A 20,299-nucleotide genomic window follows, 5' to 3' on the forward strand; every position below is an offset into this window, starting at 1 on the left:
ATTGAATACAGTGCAGCGTTGAGCTGAATAGTTTCCTCCGTTGCCCGCTCTGCTGTTAAAGCTCCATAAGATATAGTCCTTGTTTATCTGATGTATTTCATTACTTTTTGTTTTATCACTGTGTGATTTATTGTGTTTTTGAACAGCTAAATTTAGCCCCATGCTTGTAAAAAGCACAATTCCTATTTAAAAACCTGTGCAAAAGACTCAAACCACCCCTTATTTCTTTATATTGTGCTATAGAAATAGGAAACAGGTGCAGGGATTTATTGAAGCATATGCAAACATGCATGGAAACACACAGTATGTGAGGCAAAAACAGAGTTTGTACAATTCTAACAAACATGAACGGCAATATTTGGTGTGATTTTATTCTTCTACTTAGGCCGAACTCTCTGTCTAAGAGATTTCAGGCTAAGTAGTCTTCAGGAATAGTTCTTCAGGCTTCTTAAAGAACATTTAAAGCTCTTCTTTGGATGTTGGCTGCCTTTTTTTCCCTGTTCTTTGTCAACACGATCCCACACTGCTTGTTGAGCTCCGAGCTCTGGGGAGGCCAATTCATGACTGGTAGTGTTTCACTGTGTGTTTTTCTATTCAGGGATACGTTTACTGCATTGGCAGTGTGTTTGGGATCATTGTCATGCTAAAACATTATCAGAAGCTTTCCAGATTGTACTACATGATGGATCCAAATTTGATGGTACTTTTTTGCGTTCATCAATTTGGACAAGATCTCCAACACCACTGACCGAAATGGAGCCCAAAACCATGACAGAGCTTCCGCCATGTTGTACACACTCTATGTTGTACCTCTTTCCTGACCTCTGTACATACTTGAACCAAGTATTTCATATTTGGATTCACCCTCCATCTGTTGCTCCTCATTTTTAGTCTAGTTATTGTGTAATCTGGCATTACACTATAACCTGAGCCTTTTGTCCCTGTTTCTCTTCCTTTGGCTTCTTCCTTTCATTGAGATCATTTCTCATTAGGCTTCAGTGAACAGTAGATGGATCAACTTAAGCACCAGATGTGTCTGTCAGGTCCTGTGTCAAGTCATTGCTGGATTTTTTTCAGCAGTTTCCTAAAATTCTTAAGGACAAACTGCACACCATGCTGGGGTATACCGAGTTTTCAGCTAATAGCTCTTTGGGAATCACATTATTGCGCCAAAACTACTATTTTATGTTATCATTGGCATTTTTCATAGATTTAACTACAGAAATTGAAGTGTTTTTGCAACAGGCTTCAAGTAAGAAAGTGCCTTAAAGATACAATTGTCCTTTTGTCTGTTATGTGTAGGAGCTTTTATTATGCTTGAATGATTCATGGGTCAGTGTTAAGTGGCTTAACAGAAAAAAAAAAACAAAGCAAAGCAACAACAACAAAAAAGATTCCTATGAAAATGGTCAGGTCCAAGAAAAACTCTGAAACTCCTTCAGAAGGCCTGGAGAACTATTGCTCTGGCTCTTCTTTGGATGTTCTTCTTTAGTCTGCCTCCTTGGAAGAAAAGTATAAAGAAATGAGGAGTGTCTCAAGACTTTTGCATATTACTGTGTAACCAAAAGGGGCAGATAGGCCTTGCACATTTTTTCACAAGGTTGTGAGGTGCTTTTGATGAAACTGAAGCAAACAAGTTTAAATATGTATAAACCTCAGGGTACTTTACCTCACCGGGCAACCTGAGAACTTGCCTCGATCTCGCAGCGTGGTGCTACACCGAGGACGGGAGTCAAACAGAATTTCATCTTTAACATAAATGCCTAATGGAATTGGACTACTGCAATCATTTCATATTTGTTTGTATTGCTTCCATGTTTGCTGTGACGTGGTCCAGGCTTCGTTCGTCCTGAGCTTTTTCTGTAAGAAAAGCCTCCCATGGTCTTTGTTGTCCATCTCTAAGAAGTTTTGCTGTGACCTTGTAAAGCGCTGCAACAGATTCCTCTGATTATCTGGGCCGGCAGCTGTAATAGGATGCATGGTGTCTCTTGTTATCTGATTATGGCTCTGAAGAATTTTTCAGAGCAGCATGCGCAGATAGAGGTTGGCATGTAAAAAGAAGCAAGTCAGTGAGGACAATGGATAATCACCAAAAGAGGAATCTTACTTTTCTCACCATTGGACTGATATTCATGCTGAGTGGCATAGAGTACGGTAAGTTCATATCAAACTGGATATCATTTCAGGGTTGTTTTTGGCATATTACTGCACACGTCTCAACCCTTCTCTGTTGTTCCTCTATGGTGGCCTCAGCTGTCATTCTTCCTACAATATGGAGGTATCTACAGATTTTGGAGGCCCCACCTTACTTCCTGGGTCTCGGTCTGTCTGCCTTCAGTTTGAGTGCACTGGTCACGGGCCCGCTATTTGGCATCTGGTCAGATCGAAGCAAAACTACAAAGTCCATTGTCCTTTTCTCAAATGTTTTTGAGATTGTTGGTAAGTAGTCAAGCCACGAGACATCACATGACTAATTTAGACTGCGTCAAGCTTCTGTATGAAGAGAGTCTGTGGGTAATCTTTTACGCATTTATTTTCACCTCATGCAACACAGAGAATTCCTTATAGATGACCGAGCTTACAAAAAATCTGATATCAGGTCATTCCTTTCATCTGAATGCAATCTAAATTTCTCTTTGAATGTAGCCTCCGGGAGGAAGAAAGTCAAGTGAATAGTGAAAGAGGCGCAGAATTGATTTAAACCTGCTTTCTTTCTAATGGCCAGCAGAGGGTGGCTTCTGCAGTTGCAAAAAGAAGTCTGATTGTAGAAAAGTCAAAGAGGAAATCACCCTACTGGTCCCTTCCCAAAATATTGATTCTGTTCTGAGTCTCATTTAGAGTAAAAGACACAGTTAAGCAGGAAGTGCTTGCTAAATTGTGTTTGGCCATTTACTGCCATGTGATTGTCAGTCACACTTTGTTCATCACGTGTGGTTTCATAAAAAGAAAAAAAAAAAAGGCTTCAGTTATGTAGACCTATACTGGCTGGCAACCCCATGGCAACCACCCGCTGGGTTATGTTGGTCAGTGTTTGCTGGAGGTTACTAGGTGAACTCAGTCACAAAGAGGGTACCGTACCAACAACATCCTTGTGATTGCTTTTGTTGATAGCAGATTGCTGCAGTTGCCCCATAGCTTGCTGTTGTAAAACTAAAATAAGACTTGAAACAGAGAAGGTTCACGTGTCTTCCATGCAAACTACTGGTGACAGCGGCAACTTGCTAGAGACCAAAGCAACTGCAAGGAGGTTCCTGGTAGCGCACGGTATACCTCCATACCGCTTTGTGACCAATTTCATGCTAGTGCGTGCCAACCTCTAGCAACCACTCTCCAAGCAATCGTGGTTGGAGAGTGGTTGCTAGGGAGTGACTGACTAGTTTCTAGGCCTGTGTATCTGGGCTATTAACAGTGGACCTTTAACCTCCTGCAGCCACTGGCTAATCTGTTAGTTGATGCACATGTTTCCATAGTGACCACGGTTACCAGATAGCCACTGACTAGTCTCTAGGCTTGTGTGACTGGAGCTAAAAGGGCACTTACCAAAATAGCCAGCTACAGGCTTCAAAATGAGAACTCTCTAGCTGCCTCCTCGATACAAATTTTTATCTATAGGATGCACACAATGGATTATGGGAATTTCTAAAAGAACTATGAATTTGTTCTTTAAGCAAAGCATTATAGTGATGATGTGAGTCATTGTAAAGAAATTTATGTTGTCAACCAAACAACAAAATCACCTGAATGCTATTAGACTAACAGTATATTCTAAATAGTAGCTAAATATTAGTAAATACTAGCTAAAACCTAGCTACTATCAGCTAAAATCAACTAACTAAAACATTAGCAGTACCACACGATCGTCTATTATTTTTAATGTGCACTTTACTAGATACAGTGTTTTTCTATTGTCACCGAATGTGTTGGAATCAATGACTGTAGACCTTTTTAGTAAAATAAAACTTTTTTTATACAGTCATTGGTTGGCATGTTAGCATGCTAACATTAGCCAACTAGCCAAAGTATAGAATAGTATAGAAGTTAATGGAATTGTTACAGGATGAAGCCAGTACTTTTTTGGAAACATTTAAACAAAGATCTTGCCTCAGATGAAGATGCATTTCACAACAATTTTTTATTTTTTTATTTCTTCTCAGGTAACTTCATGTATTTCATTGGATACTCAAAGTGGCTTTTGTTATGCAGTCGGATTGTAGCAGGTGACACATGCACACACATGCACGCATGCATTACGTAAAACAGTTAACACTCAATGCATGTAATATATCATAGTTTGATATGTTTAAGGTGTCGGAGCAGGAGCCGGGTCCTCCATCTTTGGCTTTTTGACTCAGAGCACTCAGCCGGAGGAGCGAGCTGGAATATTTGCCGCCATCATGGCTGGTCGACAAGCCGGTCTTCTTGTCGGTCAGTTTCTACCCGTTCCACTTATCCACAGAGAAATAGGTGTTATTTCACCTCTCACCACCCCCTCTGCCTTGTGAGGAAATATCAGACAGCGGGAAGGATTTCGTGATCCCTTTTTTTTTTCCTTTTTTCTTTTTTGATGTTTCATTTCAACTGTGAGCAGAAAAAAACATTCAATAAAATCACTAAGGAGCAGGCTACTGTTTCCACACATCTTCCATTTATCTCATCTTTAAAGCACTTCCTCCTGTCTCTACAGGGCCGGCGTTCAACCTGTTCCTGCGGCTGTGTGATTTCAAACTGGGGCCCTTTGTTGTGAACAAGTATACGTCTCCTGGGGTAACAGCATCCAGATAATCAGTAATCTAAGGTTCTGTGAAAGGCTCATGAATACAGAAATAACCTTCAGAAATAGTCGCTCTACATTCTGTGCTCACATATATATTTTTCCTCCTTTGTTCTCCTCTGAGTAAGAGGAATACAAAACACCTGCAGCGGTACTCGGTCCCGTAACAACCTGTATCGATCTGTTTCTATCTAAGTGTGCCTGAATAAAACACCTGTAGCGCGGATGAAGCTTAAATGAGACTTAACAAAGCTCTTATATGCCTGCTTCCATTTTTTTCCGCATAATATGACCCAGAATCCCTCTCTAGATTTCACTCTGCCAGGCAGCGCTTCCATAGCTGAACTACTTTATCTCTCCTGAAAGCTTCCAGGGATTCTGGTCCTGTGAAAATATCTTTTTTTGTGTGTTTAAACTGTAAGATCTTTGAAGACATGTGTGCTTTTCCTCCATGCTGTCAGATCTTCATGTGCCTGTTGTGGGTGCTGCTCCAGTTTGTCGTCCTGGCTATGTACTGGGATGTACCACCCATTAGCTGCGAGGGGGGAGCCACGATGATGGAGATGAAACAGGAGGAGGTAGAGGAAGAGGTGCCGCTGATGGGGTCTGACGAGGAGCCGGTGCACACCTACAGAGCCCTCAACTCCGACCAACTGGAGACCTCCACCTCGTCTGACATGCAACCCATCCACAGAGCTTCGAACCCCTTCCGAAACTTCAGCGCCAGCAGAGGTGAGCCGGCAGGTTTGACTGCCTGCCTCGAGCAATTACAGTCAGCTTTCCTCTGCCCCATTTTGCAGCGTTCAGGTAGGAAGAGGTGTCACTGCCAATGCACATGTTTCATATCTGCTCTATTGATTTTGCTTGCATTTGCTCACTCAGTCTCGCACACACTTTCCATTCTCCAGGTCTCTCTGAGGAATTTTCTGCAGCATGTCAGATCAGATTCCCAGTGTATTGATTGGACTTGCGTGTACATGTCTGGTTTATGTCAGAGCATGTATATACATGATGTCAGGTGCACTATTGGATTAGTGTCATAGTACGTTTACATGGCGATTGCGATTGTTTGCCGCTACTCAATATCCTTTCTGTACTTTCTTTGACTGTGTGTGTGCATGTGTGTGTGTCTTGGGAGTGAGTGGGCTGAGTACTTACTCATTTGTCTTAATCATGTTGTGAGGACCTAAAGCTTTGATCGTAGATTTACGCACTCACATTCTGGGGATTTATTTTTCTTTTGGGGACGTCGTTAAATTTAAGCTGCAGACGTGTTTAAAGCTTACGGTCGAGGTGAGTGTTGGGGTCAGAGTTGTGTTTAAGACTGAAGTAACTCTCCAGGAAATGCGAGTTGGTGTTGTGTCCTCTAAAGACACAACTGTGCGTGTGTTTGTGTGTGTGTGCTGTATTGATTCTCTCACTCTTTGAAGACGTGGCAGAGGGAAGGATGGAAGACTTCCTTTTTTATTGACTGACTTGCTGTGGTTGACTTGTGGATGAAATGGAGACAGAATTGGTAATGTGGCCAACATTCCTCTTATTGATTCCTTTTTGTACGAAGAGAAGCTACAACACCAGAAACGCAGCAGGAGCGGAGGATGTTTTCTCTGGCACATGCAGTAGGAGTGTCTGTTAGCCCTTACAGCGTGTCTGGTATTCGCTCTCTTGAATTATTGATCTTTTCTGACTTTTTGTGTATCAGTGGAGAAGCTTTGAAAATCTGGGCAGATCTTTCACTTTCTTTCATCAAATCTTGATTTTTCTGGTACGTGTGGTGGAAAGAAAAAAGCATAACAGCACCAGTAAAATCTGTGTGAATCTTTGCTTTTGGAACAAGGAAAACTACACAACTTCCTTTTTTATTCCATGTACTTGTGTTGTATCTGAACTGGATCAGATTTTCCACATGCGTACACGGCACTGCGGGTTTGTAGCCTGCTCTGTTTCACGCTCTAGTTCTTCTCCCTTGAAAAGACTGAAACATTCAAAGATGTATTATCTGAAACATACTTAAGAGATATTTTGTAATCAAGAGTTAGATTCCACTTTCATACTGAGCAAAAAGTCCAGATGCAGGAGTGAATGTCTTCATTTGTTTAACATGTATATATCTATATCTATATCTATCTATCTATCTATATCTATATCTATATATATATATATACACGTATAATAAAATTAGTTTTTCCAATTAGATCAAGAAAGTATGATTAGTTTTAGGGTTGAATTTTGGGTTGATCTCTTCAGGTTTGGGTCCCGCCTCTCACGAGTGATGAAATGTTTAGAAGTACTGGTAAGCTAATTTTAATGCCATGCTAGCTAGTCTTTTTCCTAAGCTAAGCTATACAATGAATAAAACAGTGGAACTTGCTGTTTTGCTTTGTCTACTTGTGGCATCACCAGAAAACCATCTTTAGGTCAAAGCATTTTCCTCATAGATCATTTTATTACTCATTTTCTGTGCAGCATCAAATGTAAAATGTATCGGCTGAGCAAGAGCATGTCTTTAGGGTCCAAAGGAAAAGCATCAAAGTGGCCACCTGGATTTTTAAAAAAGGTTTAAATAAATCTTGGGCTAATTTGGATTGGCCGCTTAGCTGCTTTTATCCATAGATGGGATAAAAACTAGTTTCCGAGTCGTTTGCCGCTTGAATTGATGCTTTGATGTTTTTGCTGTCACCATTTGTCACCAATCAGGTTTTCAGCTCACTCTAGCAGGTTTGGTTACCAGTCTGCTTCAATAAACTTCATAGGATCAATGAACAGACGCACAAATCAGCTAATTAGTGTTAACAAAGATAATAATCAAATATTAGACTTTCACTCACCAAACCAGAAACACAAACTTCTGGGAGAGTTTGTACCACGCAGAAACACATCATATTAGCCAATTAAAATTGTCATAAAAGGCACCAACAGCACAAGCATGGAGGTAAGAGTGACTTGAATTAGCAGAGGTGATACCTAGAAGACCCAAACTGCTTACAGTTGCTTGTGTCTGGACGCCTGTTGGTCAAATTGGCCGCGCCCCCAGCTTCTAGTATCTCTGCTCAGAGATTTTGTAATAAGTGAAAAAATGCACAGAAACTATTTTTCGTTCTTTAACGATGCTTTCTACTGTCTGGATATTTTAACGTTAGGATTGACTTTCTTTTAGAGCAAGGCAATTTTCAGCTCCAGTGGTTGCCCTTTGCTTTAATACCAAAGACCTGGCAACCCTAGCAACCACTTTGTAACTTTTTTTGTCCATTATTATGCATTTTTGAGTATAATAATCAATCTGTAGACTCAGACTTTGGAATAAAAGCTGGGAAATCTTGGGAAAAAATCTGTCTCAGAACTTTCTGAGGTACAATAAATCATTTTAAAGCCACATCAGGTATTTACCTGCACACATACACATCCAGTGACATAAAATAATCAAACCATGTCAATAGCAGTGCAAACGCTGAACACAGAGAACTGAACTGTAGTGGATCACACAGTGTAGTATCAAGCCGATTCTCCAGCCATCTGGCATCCAAATTTAGCAGCAAGCCCAGCTCGTTTTCCTCCTCTCCAAGCCCATAAGGAGGAATTTGTTCCAGGAAAAGCTGATATCAAAATTTGGAATTTATTGAAAGCTTCCCCCCCTTTTTCCTGTGTAATCATGTTTTGGATATAAGATAAATATCAGAATCCATACTTCTCTCCATCAAAAGAAATAGATATAGAGCGTCTTGGACGACATGATCAACACGACCAGGCGGCCAGGATTTGTCACGCCTCCTTCAATCTTACAACCGCTTTGAGATCGTCCAACTTTTCTTTTCTCTTAAAACTTCTTGATCTCGAATTAGCTTGCCAGTTGAAACTTTCGATTTGAAGCTAGCAGTTGAAGATTTTTGGGGATTTTTCTCCCTGACTTCCCTATTTTATTTCTTCTGGTATCTCTCTCTCTGTCCTTCTCTGCGCAGAGTTCCTGAGAGAAGAGGTAGTTGTTGTCCTCACGGCTCAGTTCATCACTCTCTTCAATCAGACGGCGCTGGAGGTGAGAGCAGCGACCATCGAGATCCATCAGGCAGCGATTCCAAACATTTCACACTATGTCACACAGTTTACCATCCAGAGTGAATAACACGGAGTCTTCTAAGACCTAAACTTTTGGGAAAATAATCAGTTAAATGCTGAAGCACATAATCAGCCTCTGTGTAAAGATCCATTCTCACCTCTCATTAAACTGACCTAACTGGATACTCTGGTTACTTTTCTTTACCTCTGAATGGACCGCTTTGCCTAAACGACTGGTGTCTTTCTAAAAATTCACAGACCATGGTGACCCCTCTTACACAGCGCCACTTCAACTTTGGCGAGCTGGGCAACAGCCTCATGTACAGCCTGTGCGGGGTGGAGGTCATCGTGGGCTTCTTCTTTGTACGCTGGCTGAGCAGGAAGGTGGCGGACCGCGCCGTGCTGGCAGCGGGCCTGGTCATCTGCTGCACCGCCTGTATCTGGTGCCTCATCTTCCTCTGCAACCCCCGAGGTGCTAACCTGCCTGTGAAAAACCACACCCACACACACAGACACAAAAATGCCTCTTTTTCTGAGCCAAATCCTTTCTGTGCCACCAGTGTCGGTGTGTAGAGCACAGCAGAGCCATATTGGGTTACACACTGGCTGAACTGAGTGTGCTCTGTAAATGATATCATTCAGCAGGATACCATAGAGGCAAACCGGATCCTGTATGTTAATGTTGGCCTGCGTCTGTTGCAGCTCGTCACGTTTATCGCTCTGATTACAAGTGACAGGTGCTGGAGCTGGGTAGTGCCTGAGTACATATAAAAGGATTAGAGTAATCGAATTTAGCAAAAATGCTATTTGTTAAAGCGTGGCTGTCATTTGTTTGCCATTTGTTAACCGTTGTAGTTAAAGCAACCGAACAAAGACATAAAACCCGAAAGAAAGACACCTAAAGAAAAACTATTTTATCCTTTGGGGCCACCGAGAGGCATGTTTGATTGGTGAAACTGTAATTTGATCGTAAAATCATAGACTTTCAGCTCATGCAGGAACTTCCAACAATTCGAGTCGGCACAAATTCATACAGGCATGTGCATGATGCAAAGCAGCAGAGAACAAAAATCGAGTGGCTGCCAGCTTGGCGGGGGTTTCGTTTTTCGGATTGAGCCGTCTCTGGTGTTGCCAGCCCATTTGTGGGAGAAACTTAAAAACCGACGGACTGACGAGCTGGGCAACCGAAGCATGATCTGCCACACTCTTTGAATGATCGTGACGCCACATGAGAAATAAGAAGCTTCAGAACTGTCATATTTATTGGCCACTAGGTCTATCAAATATAGGTATGCGAGGGTTTATGTTGGATTGCGCTAAAGGTAATTGCTGAATTATGTATTCCATTTACTCTGTGATAAACTACTTTAATTTAGCGATCCTGTGATATCATCTTCCCACCCCTGCCAGGTGGTTATGGATGGGAGCTGTCGGCCTTCATCATCGGAGTGTTTCTGCAGCTGCTGGGGCTTCCCTTTGTGGCCGTGTCTCAGGTGTCTCTCTTCTCCAAAGTCACTGCTGAGAAAACACAAGGTTGGCTCATATTACCTTGGCACCGTGTGCTGGCTCAACACATTAAAACAACAGATTGTTGCTCAGCGCATGTGATGCATAGAAAAAAAAATTACACGTAGCGAACTTTAAAGCCATATTGTTATGTTTATATCTGAAGTAAATAACCTAATATTTTGTGATCCCTCACCAAAAGGATTCAGCCAAGGTGTCAGACGCTCAGTTGGGGGCCTGGCCACAATCTTGGGTCCCTTGTGGGCTGGAGGATTGACTAATAATTTGTACATAATGTTGGGCATGATGCTGGCACTACTCCTTATGATCACAGTAAGTAGAACAAGGCGCTCAGTAATAGTGTAATGTTACACAGACTGGCTATGTGGCTGTGTTCTGTCAGGTGTTTAGCTTAGCTTGGCTTAGCACGTAATCTATTATGTGGTACTAACACATATCTACTATCACTGATAAACCAACGGGATAAGACATGCCATATACAGTTATTTAAATGATACCAAAGAGAAACTGGAAAGTTTTGTGTTGTTCAAATTTTTATTCTTTATAGAGTGCTAAGCTAAGCTATAGCTTGTAGCGTCATGTTTACCTCATAGATCCAGACCTGAAATTTCTCCAGAAGTAGTGATGTAGCTGCCGCAGGACAGCGATTTAACTGCAAAATGACATAGGCGTTCAGCAATCTTGCTTAAATAGAGAATTAATTTTGTTTTACAATCACTTGAGTGAAGTCCTGTTGCAAGGAGACCTATTGCAGACAGGTTGCACTCTTTGGTGCAGAATAATTGATTGATTGCAGTGAGCTGGTAACCTCTACAAGGTATCTGAGAGTGATTGCAGTCAGTCTGAGGGGGACCATGATCATCCACCTGGGCAGTTGCCTTAGTATTAAAAGTGCGCGCCACAAACGTTTCTGTTCAGCTCAGTTCTTTTTATATAGCACCAAATCACAACAACAGTTGCCTCCACGCACTTTTTATTCTAAGGTTAAGACCTATGTCTGTGAAGGTTCTCAGTCATCCAGGTCATCATAGTCTAAGGAGCTTTAAAAGAAAAGCGTCTGGACTTCTTTAGGTTTCTTGAAGACGTTTCATCTCTCCTCCGAGAAGCTTCTTCAGTTCTAAGAGCAATTGGCGGACAGTCTCAGATTTTAAGCCCTTGGTAAAGATAAAGGTCCTAAAATAATACATAGAATACAGAAAAAAAACAACAATCAGAAGACCCCTTATGAGCAAGTGCTTTGGTCACAGTGGGAAGGAAAAACTCCCTTTTAACAGGAAGAAACCTCCGGCAGAAACGGGCTTAGTGAAGGGCAGCCATCTGCCACGACCGATTGAAGGTGAGAGGGGGGAAAGACAAAACACAACAAACAACATCAGCGCATAAACCCTGCAATCACCAATTTTTCCTAGTTGCAAGAAGGTTGCTGCTCAATTTTTGCTATAGTGTGACTGAACCAAAAATGTTCCTTTTAGTTTCCCCTAGATTATATATATACTGCATAATCTGTTAAAAGCCCCAAATACGGTTTAAAACGCCTTTCTCCCCTTTAAACTTATATTTAATACAGCCATCTGTGCTTTGGATTATCCCACAGTTCATTTCGTGATTGTTTGGGTAGTGTGTCTCTCTAATATAGTCTTTGTCATTAGGCAGACTGACAGTGTGGCTTTAAGAAAACCGCCTTCTGCTAAAGGATAGCTTACTTTAGCTTACTTTAGCTTCACATAGCGTTAAGACTGAAAACAGACGCTACAAACTAGCAGGTGGGAAAGCTCACTGGAATATAACATGTTACATTCTGTTGTTTTAAAAAAAAGGAATTTGGTGATAAAATTCCCAATTGTTCTTTTGAATTTATGTTTATTCTGCATGCTAAACTAAGTTAAGCTATGTGGTTAGCTGTAGCTTCACATTTAGCATAGACATGAGTGTGGCTTCAGACTGATCATTTAACGCTTATAAAATCTTTAATGGTTGTTTTAATTTTAATGTCAGGAGAGAAAGAGCTTCGTTTTCTGTCCTTCATCTACCTTCCCTGTTTGAAACTAGCCGAAGCTGCTGCTTAAAAAAACATTTTTTCACCAATCCAGTGCGGAAAAACAGTAGCCACAGGCTGTTCTAGCCAGTAAAATCTTTAACTCAGCATGTCTTTGATAGCCTCTACTTATTACTTGGTTCTCTCTATTCTCCAAAGCCATATCACACTGTACATTTTCGCAGGTTATGACAGCGCTGTCCTACGACCGCCTGACTGAGCCGCAAGCGGTGCAGAGTGCACAGAGCTCTGACAGCGGAGGATAGAGCTGCAGTCCATCTGAAGAGCAGGAGAGGCTAAAGACGGACAGAGGGAGCGCCCTTCACCTCTGAGAGAATCAATACAGGTTTACTGCAGAGGGAAATGTATGAATGTGGAATAAAAAATGTTCAAAACACATGCTGGACCTCAGAAGCTGCTGTAAAGGTGATCACACTCTTTCACGGTTAAATAACACTGTTCGTTTCTAAGCTGTGCTATCAGATTCAATTATAATTGACCTTAGGTGCATATTTACTATCAGACTGTTAATTATATTTTACACAAGGGGGCACCATTGCTCTCATATTGAATATTCAGAGGCATAAATGAAGATGAAAGCCATTATTTTTAAACCAAACTATTTTTATTCCCCCGGTGTTTGTTGGAAAAAAATAAATAAATGAGAGAAAGAAGCAGGTTTTTCCGAGTGACCTTTGTAGCAAAGCTTTGTTTCTTGTCTTTCTTCCTTTGGAAAAAAAGAGAGAGACTGAGAACAGATGACACAATGAGTCCAGTAGTGGAGTTGTCAACATCTGAGAAGCTCCATGTCAGTGCTGCTGATAGAAGAAGGTCAGACAGAGAAAAGATTTTCAGATTTGTTGTTTTTTTCCCTTCTAATGCTGGAATAAACTAGGTACTTGAATGTAACACAAACAAAAATGCAAAGCTTTGAATGAAAGTAAACCAAGCTTGTTTTGATCTGATCCTCTACGCCGGCTTGGCATTCGAGGGGCTCTGAATTAAAACCAAATTTAAAAAGGACTTACTTAATTAGTCGGCTCTATCTTCTTACTAAGGGGGGATTTAAAGTTTAATTGCCTGTGTTCATAATTCAAAACATGACTAGGTGTGAGTAGTGTACAGTCAGCTGTTCTTGCCTATAGCCTCCTCTAGGATGTGCTGCGTGCTACATATCTGCACTACGAGACGAGAATGCAACATCAAGGCATTGTAGATTCCCTTTGTAGCAATGAACATGGGTTTGGCCAATCTCTCTGTTTTTGCATAATTGCAGATAAGGCTCAGTAACCTTTCCAGTTTTCTTCACTCAGCATGTGATGTTTGGTTTTTCTAGAGGCTTTCTGCCTGAAATGGAAATTCTAATCTCTGGGACTCAAGGACATAATATATATAAGTACTTTCATGGCCTGATCAGCGCATTCAGGTACTTGACATTTTAAGGGAGATAAGAGGGAGCGTAGAATCAGGTCAATCCTGAATTTACTCTCCTTTTTTCCAGCATGATTCCTGCTATCCTGTGGGTTGAAAGAAATTCCTATACTGCAACATAAATATGAACAAAAGACATTTAAATCTGTTAAATATGTGCGGTTTAATAAACTTAAATTAGTCGAATGTGCTCTTGCTGATTTCAGTAGACTAAGCTAGTTTAGTGTGTTCTTTACCACCTTTGTAACAGGTAAACATTTCCATGGTGTCATCATCGCATCACCAGGCGACAAGTTCTTTTGTCTTTCTGGGGCAACAAGCAGGAGAAACATTGACATCTTTTCTATTTAAGTGCGTTTTTTCCAGCATCTGTGCCTTTATGTGATAGCATCAGAGCCAAGCTGACCAATAACAAGCAATACAGACATGCATCCACTCAACCCAAGGACATGTGAATAATGAACAGTCCTGCTTTTAAGACCGTCTGGACCGGCGCAGTCAACTATCTTTCACCTCAGCCTCTGCGGCAGCGTATAGAGGCAGAAGCACAAAAAAGGACATAAATAGAAAAGTCAGAGGCCTTGGGCTTTTATGTTAAATATACCAAAGGTGGGCACAGACGCACAAGTTCTCAAAATTTAACAGCTTCCACGGAACAACTGTTTGATGAGGGAGCAAACAATTATTTTTGTGAACTATGGATGAGAGTTTGTTGCTATGGAGATGGGATTTTTTATTATTTTTTGTGAGTGGGATAGAAAGAGGCCAAAAGATGAAGTAATGTTGTGTAATTGGAGAGCGGAAACCCTGGCTATTCTGGTTGTGGAACAGATGAAGGTGCCGTGGAGCTTTAGTGGATGCATCTGCATGTTGTAGTACCACATAACTATAAATGACTCAGTCTGCTTTCTGTGTACAAACTGTTTTCATGCCATGTCGAGGAACAATCAGTCTGCTGTGTGCGGTTATTTTAGCTATCGTGTAAATATATCTTGCTGGATGTAGCCATTACTCCAGGTTTTTATGTTACTGCTGCTCTGTGGTGAACCGAGCTGTGAACTGTGAAGTAACTACAGTTTAATGTGTTACACTCTTAACCAATCGTGCCAGGCCTTTGTGGTTTTACTGTCATGACATTTTTCTCATGAATAAAAAGCTAAAAAAAAAAAGCTTTTAATATACACCAGATCTCAATGAGGAAAAAAATATGCTGGATATCTGGACTGATACGGACTGGATAATGTGTTAGGAGTGACAGGACCTTACAGAGGGCTGAATTCAAAGATCCCTGAAAATCAAAGTGGAAAAATAGTGCAGCAGGCTTGTCCATTTGACAGAAAATTAATTTGCAGCAACTTAAAATGGTACTTTGTAGTTTGTATGGTCCCTGCATACTTGTATGCATGACTGATAGCGTCGGGGATGCTCTTAATGAGACAACAGATGGTGTCCTCGGGGATCTCCTCCCAGATCTGGACCAGGGCATCAATGAGCTCCTGGACTGTCTGAGGAGCAACTTTTGTGGTGTTGGACCAAAACATAATGTCCCGGAGGTGTTTTGGTGGATTTAGGTCAGGCGAGTGTGGGGTCCAGAAACTGCCTGCATACTCTCCCCACATGAGGCCGGGAATTGTCATGCACTAGGACCCACTGCACCAGCGTAGGGTCTGACAACAAGCACAAGGATTTCATCCAGATAACTAATGGCAGTCAGGGTGCTGTTGCCTAGTTTATAGAGGGCAGTGCAGCACTCCATGGACAAGCATCCACAGACCATCACCAACCCACCACCAAACTCTCATCTGTGAAAAGTACAGGGCACCAGTGATGGACCTGCCAATTCTGCAGGGAGCACAGGTCCACCAGAGGACGTCGGGGTCTCATGCCACCCTCGTGAAGCCCGTTTTCATATTGTTTGGTCAGACACATTCACACAATTGGCCTGATGGAGGTCATTCTGTAGGGCTCTACTTCTGGCAGTGCTCATCTTGTCCATCCTTGGACAAAGGAGCAGTTACTGGTCCTGCTGTTGGATTACGGACCTTCTACGGCCCTGTCCAGCTCTCCTAGAGTAACTGCCTGTCCCCTTGAATCGCTTCCATGATCTTGAGACTGTGCTGGGAGACTCAGCAAACCTGCCAATGTCACATATTGATGTGCCACCCTGGAGGAGGTGGACTACCTGTGCAACCTCTGTAGGGTCCAGGTATCGCCTCGTGCTACCAGCAATGACACTGATCTTAGCCAAATGCTAAAATAATGTAAATCCAGTCAGATAAAATGTCCGTGGCCTCCAGCTGTAAAAGCATTCCTGCTTTGTTGATTGTCTCATTGTTACCCCTCTAGTGCAACAGTTGTTAATTTCATTAATACCAAAGTAGCTAAAACTGATTAACAATCCCCTCTGCTACATAACTGACCCCATCAATAACCCACGGGTTAAAGTGACTTGATAATGTGTAGCATGATGACATCACCCTTTGGTTTTGAAGGCTGATGGGGAGCAGCGGGTCTGAACGTGTAACCGCACACTCATTGGATAACGACGGTTTCATATCACTGATAAGGTTCCAGTTTGAAACATTGTGCGACCAGAAGTAACAAAATAGATTTAATTTTATAATTCAATATAATTCATATTGAGTTAGTGAGACCATAACTCAGCAGGAAAGTGTTTACAGAGGCCTTTTCACATGTAGCTGTTTTCCAGTTGTACATAGTGCAACTCGGCGGGCTTTGACTCAACTCTACTGGGTTTCTCTCTTTTTCCATTACAATTGAGTGCCACCTAATGTGCATCAGGTTGCTATAACAACACGGCCGAAAACCCTGTGAGGTCATATCTATGTGACACGAACACAACACTAAAACGGAGGATGTCGAGGCGATGGTATATCTAAGTATGGCTTTTTATCAGGCTCTGAGACCTGGGTGCTGATTTTTGTGTTGCCATTGTCTCGTTGCCATTTCACTCACTGAGTGACGGCAGTGACTTGCCAGTTGGTGGCTTGCTGTCTGTTGGTGTCATACCGCCTGAACTGGTACTAAAACTTTTTAGTGGTGCAGGTACTACCACCTAATCAAAAACCCTAAAAACTTAGTCGGATAGAGCCAAACAAGTACTGGTGGAAAGGGGCTAATAGGCTAACCACAGCTATCGCCATCTGGTGGCCTTGAGATAGAAAGCAGATTTAAGTCACTTCAGAATTGGCTTCATAGTTTCAGCGCAGAAGCTAAATCCATCTTTTTTCATCGTCCATGCTCCAAAACAAACTTCACAGCAGAAATAAACAGGTTTTTAATTTTGCTATAGCTTACTTATTTACTTACTGCAATAACCTGTTTGTGATGTTGGTTCTTTCTGTACTAGTTTGTAAAGATATCCTCTTAGGAATAATATTCACAATGTTTTATTTTCACATTACTTCAGCAGGTATTTGATGCACACACGGAGTCTATGGAACAAGCTTGGTAACTATCATTACTGGAGTTCGATGTTAGCTTAGCATACTTGGTTACTTCTGATAGCATGGATGATCAAGCTAGAGTCTGGGGTTTAAGGATGTCTATATTTAATATACAGTCTGTGGATTTCATGGATTGAAAAGTGCCAGCTTCGGGCAGTATAGTAATGTGAAACCACAGAATGAATATGTAATTATATGCATTACATGAACTGTATCTTCTATCACCTTTCTAATGGACACATTTCCATATGCAAGAATGTAAATTTTGTAGATGTTTTTGTATTATAATGTATTTGGTTTGGGGTGCTTTTTTAATTAACACATTAGTCAACATAAGATGACTTTTTTTTCTCCTCCCCATAGAAATTTAAATGCAACAGAGATTTGATCAAATGCATCCACTCCACTTTTATCAAGGGAAAAATGTACAAACGGCTGTTTTTAGCATTGACCGGCTTTGAAGCCAAATTGACACCGTCATCTGACAAAGATAAAGGTACTCGGTCCCAAAGCAAAGAAAAAAACCAAACACCTGCACCCGCATTCGAATGGAGATGATCTGTAACAATTATGTTAGCAGCAACAGGAAGGCAAAGAGTGTCTCTCCTCTTTCTGATGGTATTACGGCTCTACTGAAGATGGTCATTAATAGGTCGCAGATGATAAATGAGTTATTAGCTACGGAGGTGGGGGGAGGGGGGAGAAATCAGGCCAGATATATTCCTTCCACGACTTTCTTTCTTTCTTTCGTTCTTTTTCCTTTTCTGGTTGCCATCCATATTTTTGTGCGGAAAGATTTGTCCTCGCAAATCATTTATTAAGAGGTTTAATTATACAGGAATGTATATATCCAGGATGTGATTCTGTTTCCTCGGAGGAGACTATCCATCAAAAACATCTTTTAAATAGACGTCGGCGGTTGGTCTCCTGCCAGCTTGGCCGAAGATTTACAGTTTCACACACATTATTGTTACCGACTTAAAAATCTAACTTCTGGATGTCATTGCCAGGGTGTGGCTCCTGTCCAATAATATGTGTGTGTGTCTCTGTCCCCCCCCCCCCCCCCCCCCCCCCACACACACACACACACACACACAGAACTAAAGGAGGGACATTTCTGGACCAATTATGCAAAGGTTTTCTTTATCTAATTCTCTGTGTGTGCCGGCATAATTAGATGAGAGCTTGAATCTACACCTTATAGCAATATCGAGATGGGCGCCTAATGAGCTGACAGGGGAGTGGGAGAGGGGACATCGTGTGCTTGTGGCTCAGTATCGATGAATACAAATCACAATTCCTCATGTCTTTTTTCTCATAAGCAGCTTTAGTCTCCAAAACAGGACTAGCTGGCGGGAAGGCAAATGATTTGATTTATTAGAGGCTACAGTCACTCAGGTAGCCCTCGCTACTCACACACACACACAAACACACACACACCCCGCCGCCCACACCCTTCCTCCGTCGCTGTTTTTTGTGTATTATGTACGGCTGGCGTCGCCTCAGATACATTGAATCAATTGCCTCCACCCACACCAAGCATCCACCCCCAAACTCATATGTGAGCGGCAGTGAAATGAATGCCTTTGGGACATATGCGAGCTCTGACTTTTAAAGGCAGGCTCATTGATTGGGGACCATTGTAAGAGGAATGGAAATATATTCCGATAATTATCAAGCTCATTTATTTATGTGGCTTGCTTATGAGCCCCGTGTTTTGTGAGGAGACAGATTCTTTTTCCTTTTTTTCCCCTCCTTCCTTCCTCTTTTCATCTGAGGAGCAGCATCAGACAGCCTCAGAGCTGACAGTAAATTTGCTCATCAACCAGTTTCGTTCCAGTGCGAGGTAAAAAATTATCCAATACTTCACGGTCTAGCCCTTTGAAGGTGGCGTTACTCAGCGGCGTGCTGTGGAGCCTAAAAATGTAATAGTGTCCAAACTAGAGATGCAAGCATGAAGAGATGATGAGAACCGGGGGGGCGGGTGACGGGGGCTCGCACAGAGAGTCGCCATATCAAGTAAACAAGGCGTCCTCGTGCGTCGTCCCTCGCCTTTATCCTCTCCTGTGGCCGCGCACAGCCCGGTCATGCTCGAGCGTTAAGGTCAAGGTTTACGCGCGGACCTGTGGGAGTTCATTGATCGCATCAGCAGCATTTGTGGAGAATATTATGAAATGATGAGAACTTCATAGGAGGTCAGCGGAGGATCAATATTAAATCCTATCTCATTTATAATCCCGCTGAGGAGAGGTGCTCCGCGGGGCTTAGCTGCTTAAAGAAGACAGCGCTGGCAATTTACTTTAATGTTCGTATGAATAAATGTAATGACACACAAATGCTTGGAGACGAGATGTTTTCATTGTCTGTTTTGCAGCCACTTTAATACTGTGTCAGTGTCAACAAATGCTCTATAAATACACTGACGAGGCTGGAGAGGCTTGACCGGAAAGCGTGCGCGCATGCACACACACACACGTGCATGATCGAGGATGTATTGACGAAAGAGGCAATATGAAATTAAAATCAAATCATCAAATGTTTGTTGCATCTCCTGGCAGATTGATGCTGCGTTCTCAGCTATTTTTAAGGAGATTTGCCTTCTCTTATCTGCCATCTCCCACCCTCTCGCACACAGCATCTTAAGATCGGGGATTAAACATATCACTTGGAGGATTAACCCTTATCTCCCCGAGTTAGGAACCTGGCTGCTGATGGATGTAAAACTTGATGAGGGCCCCGCTTCACTGCAGTTGATTTTGAGACAAATTTAAACGGGCAGCTGCAGAGAGACTGCAAAACTTTTTTCTTCTTCTCCCACTCTCTCAAATTTTAAGGAATGTAACCTTTGATTCTGTATCTTCCTGAGCCAATTAAGCTGTGAGATTTGTTTGAAGTTGCTGATTGAAAGGAGAACTCGGCCAGTTTTTCGGGCCCAAACGGTGAAGGGAGACCACAGGGGTCCGGGTTCCCAGAGCCTGCATGTGTAATCCAGTCTAACATGCATGCAAATCTCATCTG

General features: G+C 42.0%; 1 protein-coding gene across 2 annotated transcripts; it reads left to right on the forward strand.

Moving 5' to 3' along the window:
• Positions 1-1,841: 1,841 nt before the first annotated feature.
• mfsd8l2 (major facilitator superfamily domain containing 8-like 2) lies at positions 1,842-13,048 on the forward strand. Of its 2 annotated transcripts, XM_006786852.2 has the most exons (11): positions 1,842-2,154; positions 2,254-2,439; positions 4,155-4,217; positions 4,306-4,425; positions 4,685-4,764; positions 5,233-5,503; positions 8,728-8,801; positions 9,080-9,293; positions 10,232-10,354; positions 10,530-10,660; positions 12,569-13,048. In XM_006786852.2, the coding sequence occupies exons 1-11, from the start codon at positions 2,079-2,081 to the stop codon at positions 12,647-12,649; spliced, it is 1,419 nt and encodes a 472-aa protein (XP_006786915.1). In that variant the 5' UTR covers positions 1,842-2,078; the 3' UTR covers positions 12,650-13,048. The 2 variants fall into 2 exon arrangements, with proteins under 2 accessions (XP_006786915.1, XP_087687882.1); XM_087831756.1 differs by having other exon boundaries at positions 1,842-2,439.
• The last annotated feature ends 7,251 nt before the right edge of the window (positions 13,049-20,299 follow it).

Source organism: Neolamprologus brichardi, chromosome 18 (assembly GCF_056152115.1).
Source record: "Neolamprologus brichardi isolate AB-2024 chromosome 18, ASM5615211v1, whole genome shotgun sequence".
Lineage (NCBI taxonomy): Eukaryota > Metazoa > Chordata > Actinopteri > Cichliformes > Cichlidae > Neolamprologus > Neolamprologus brichardi.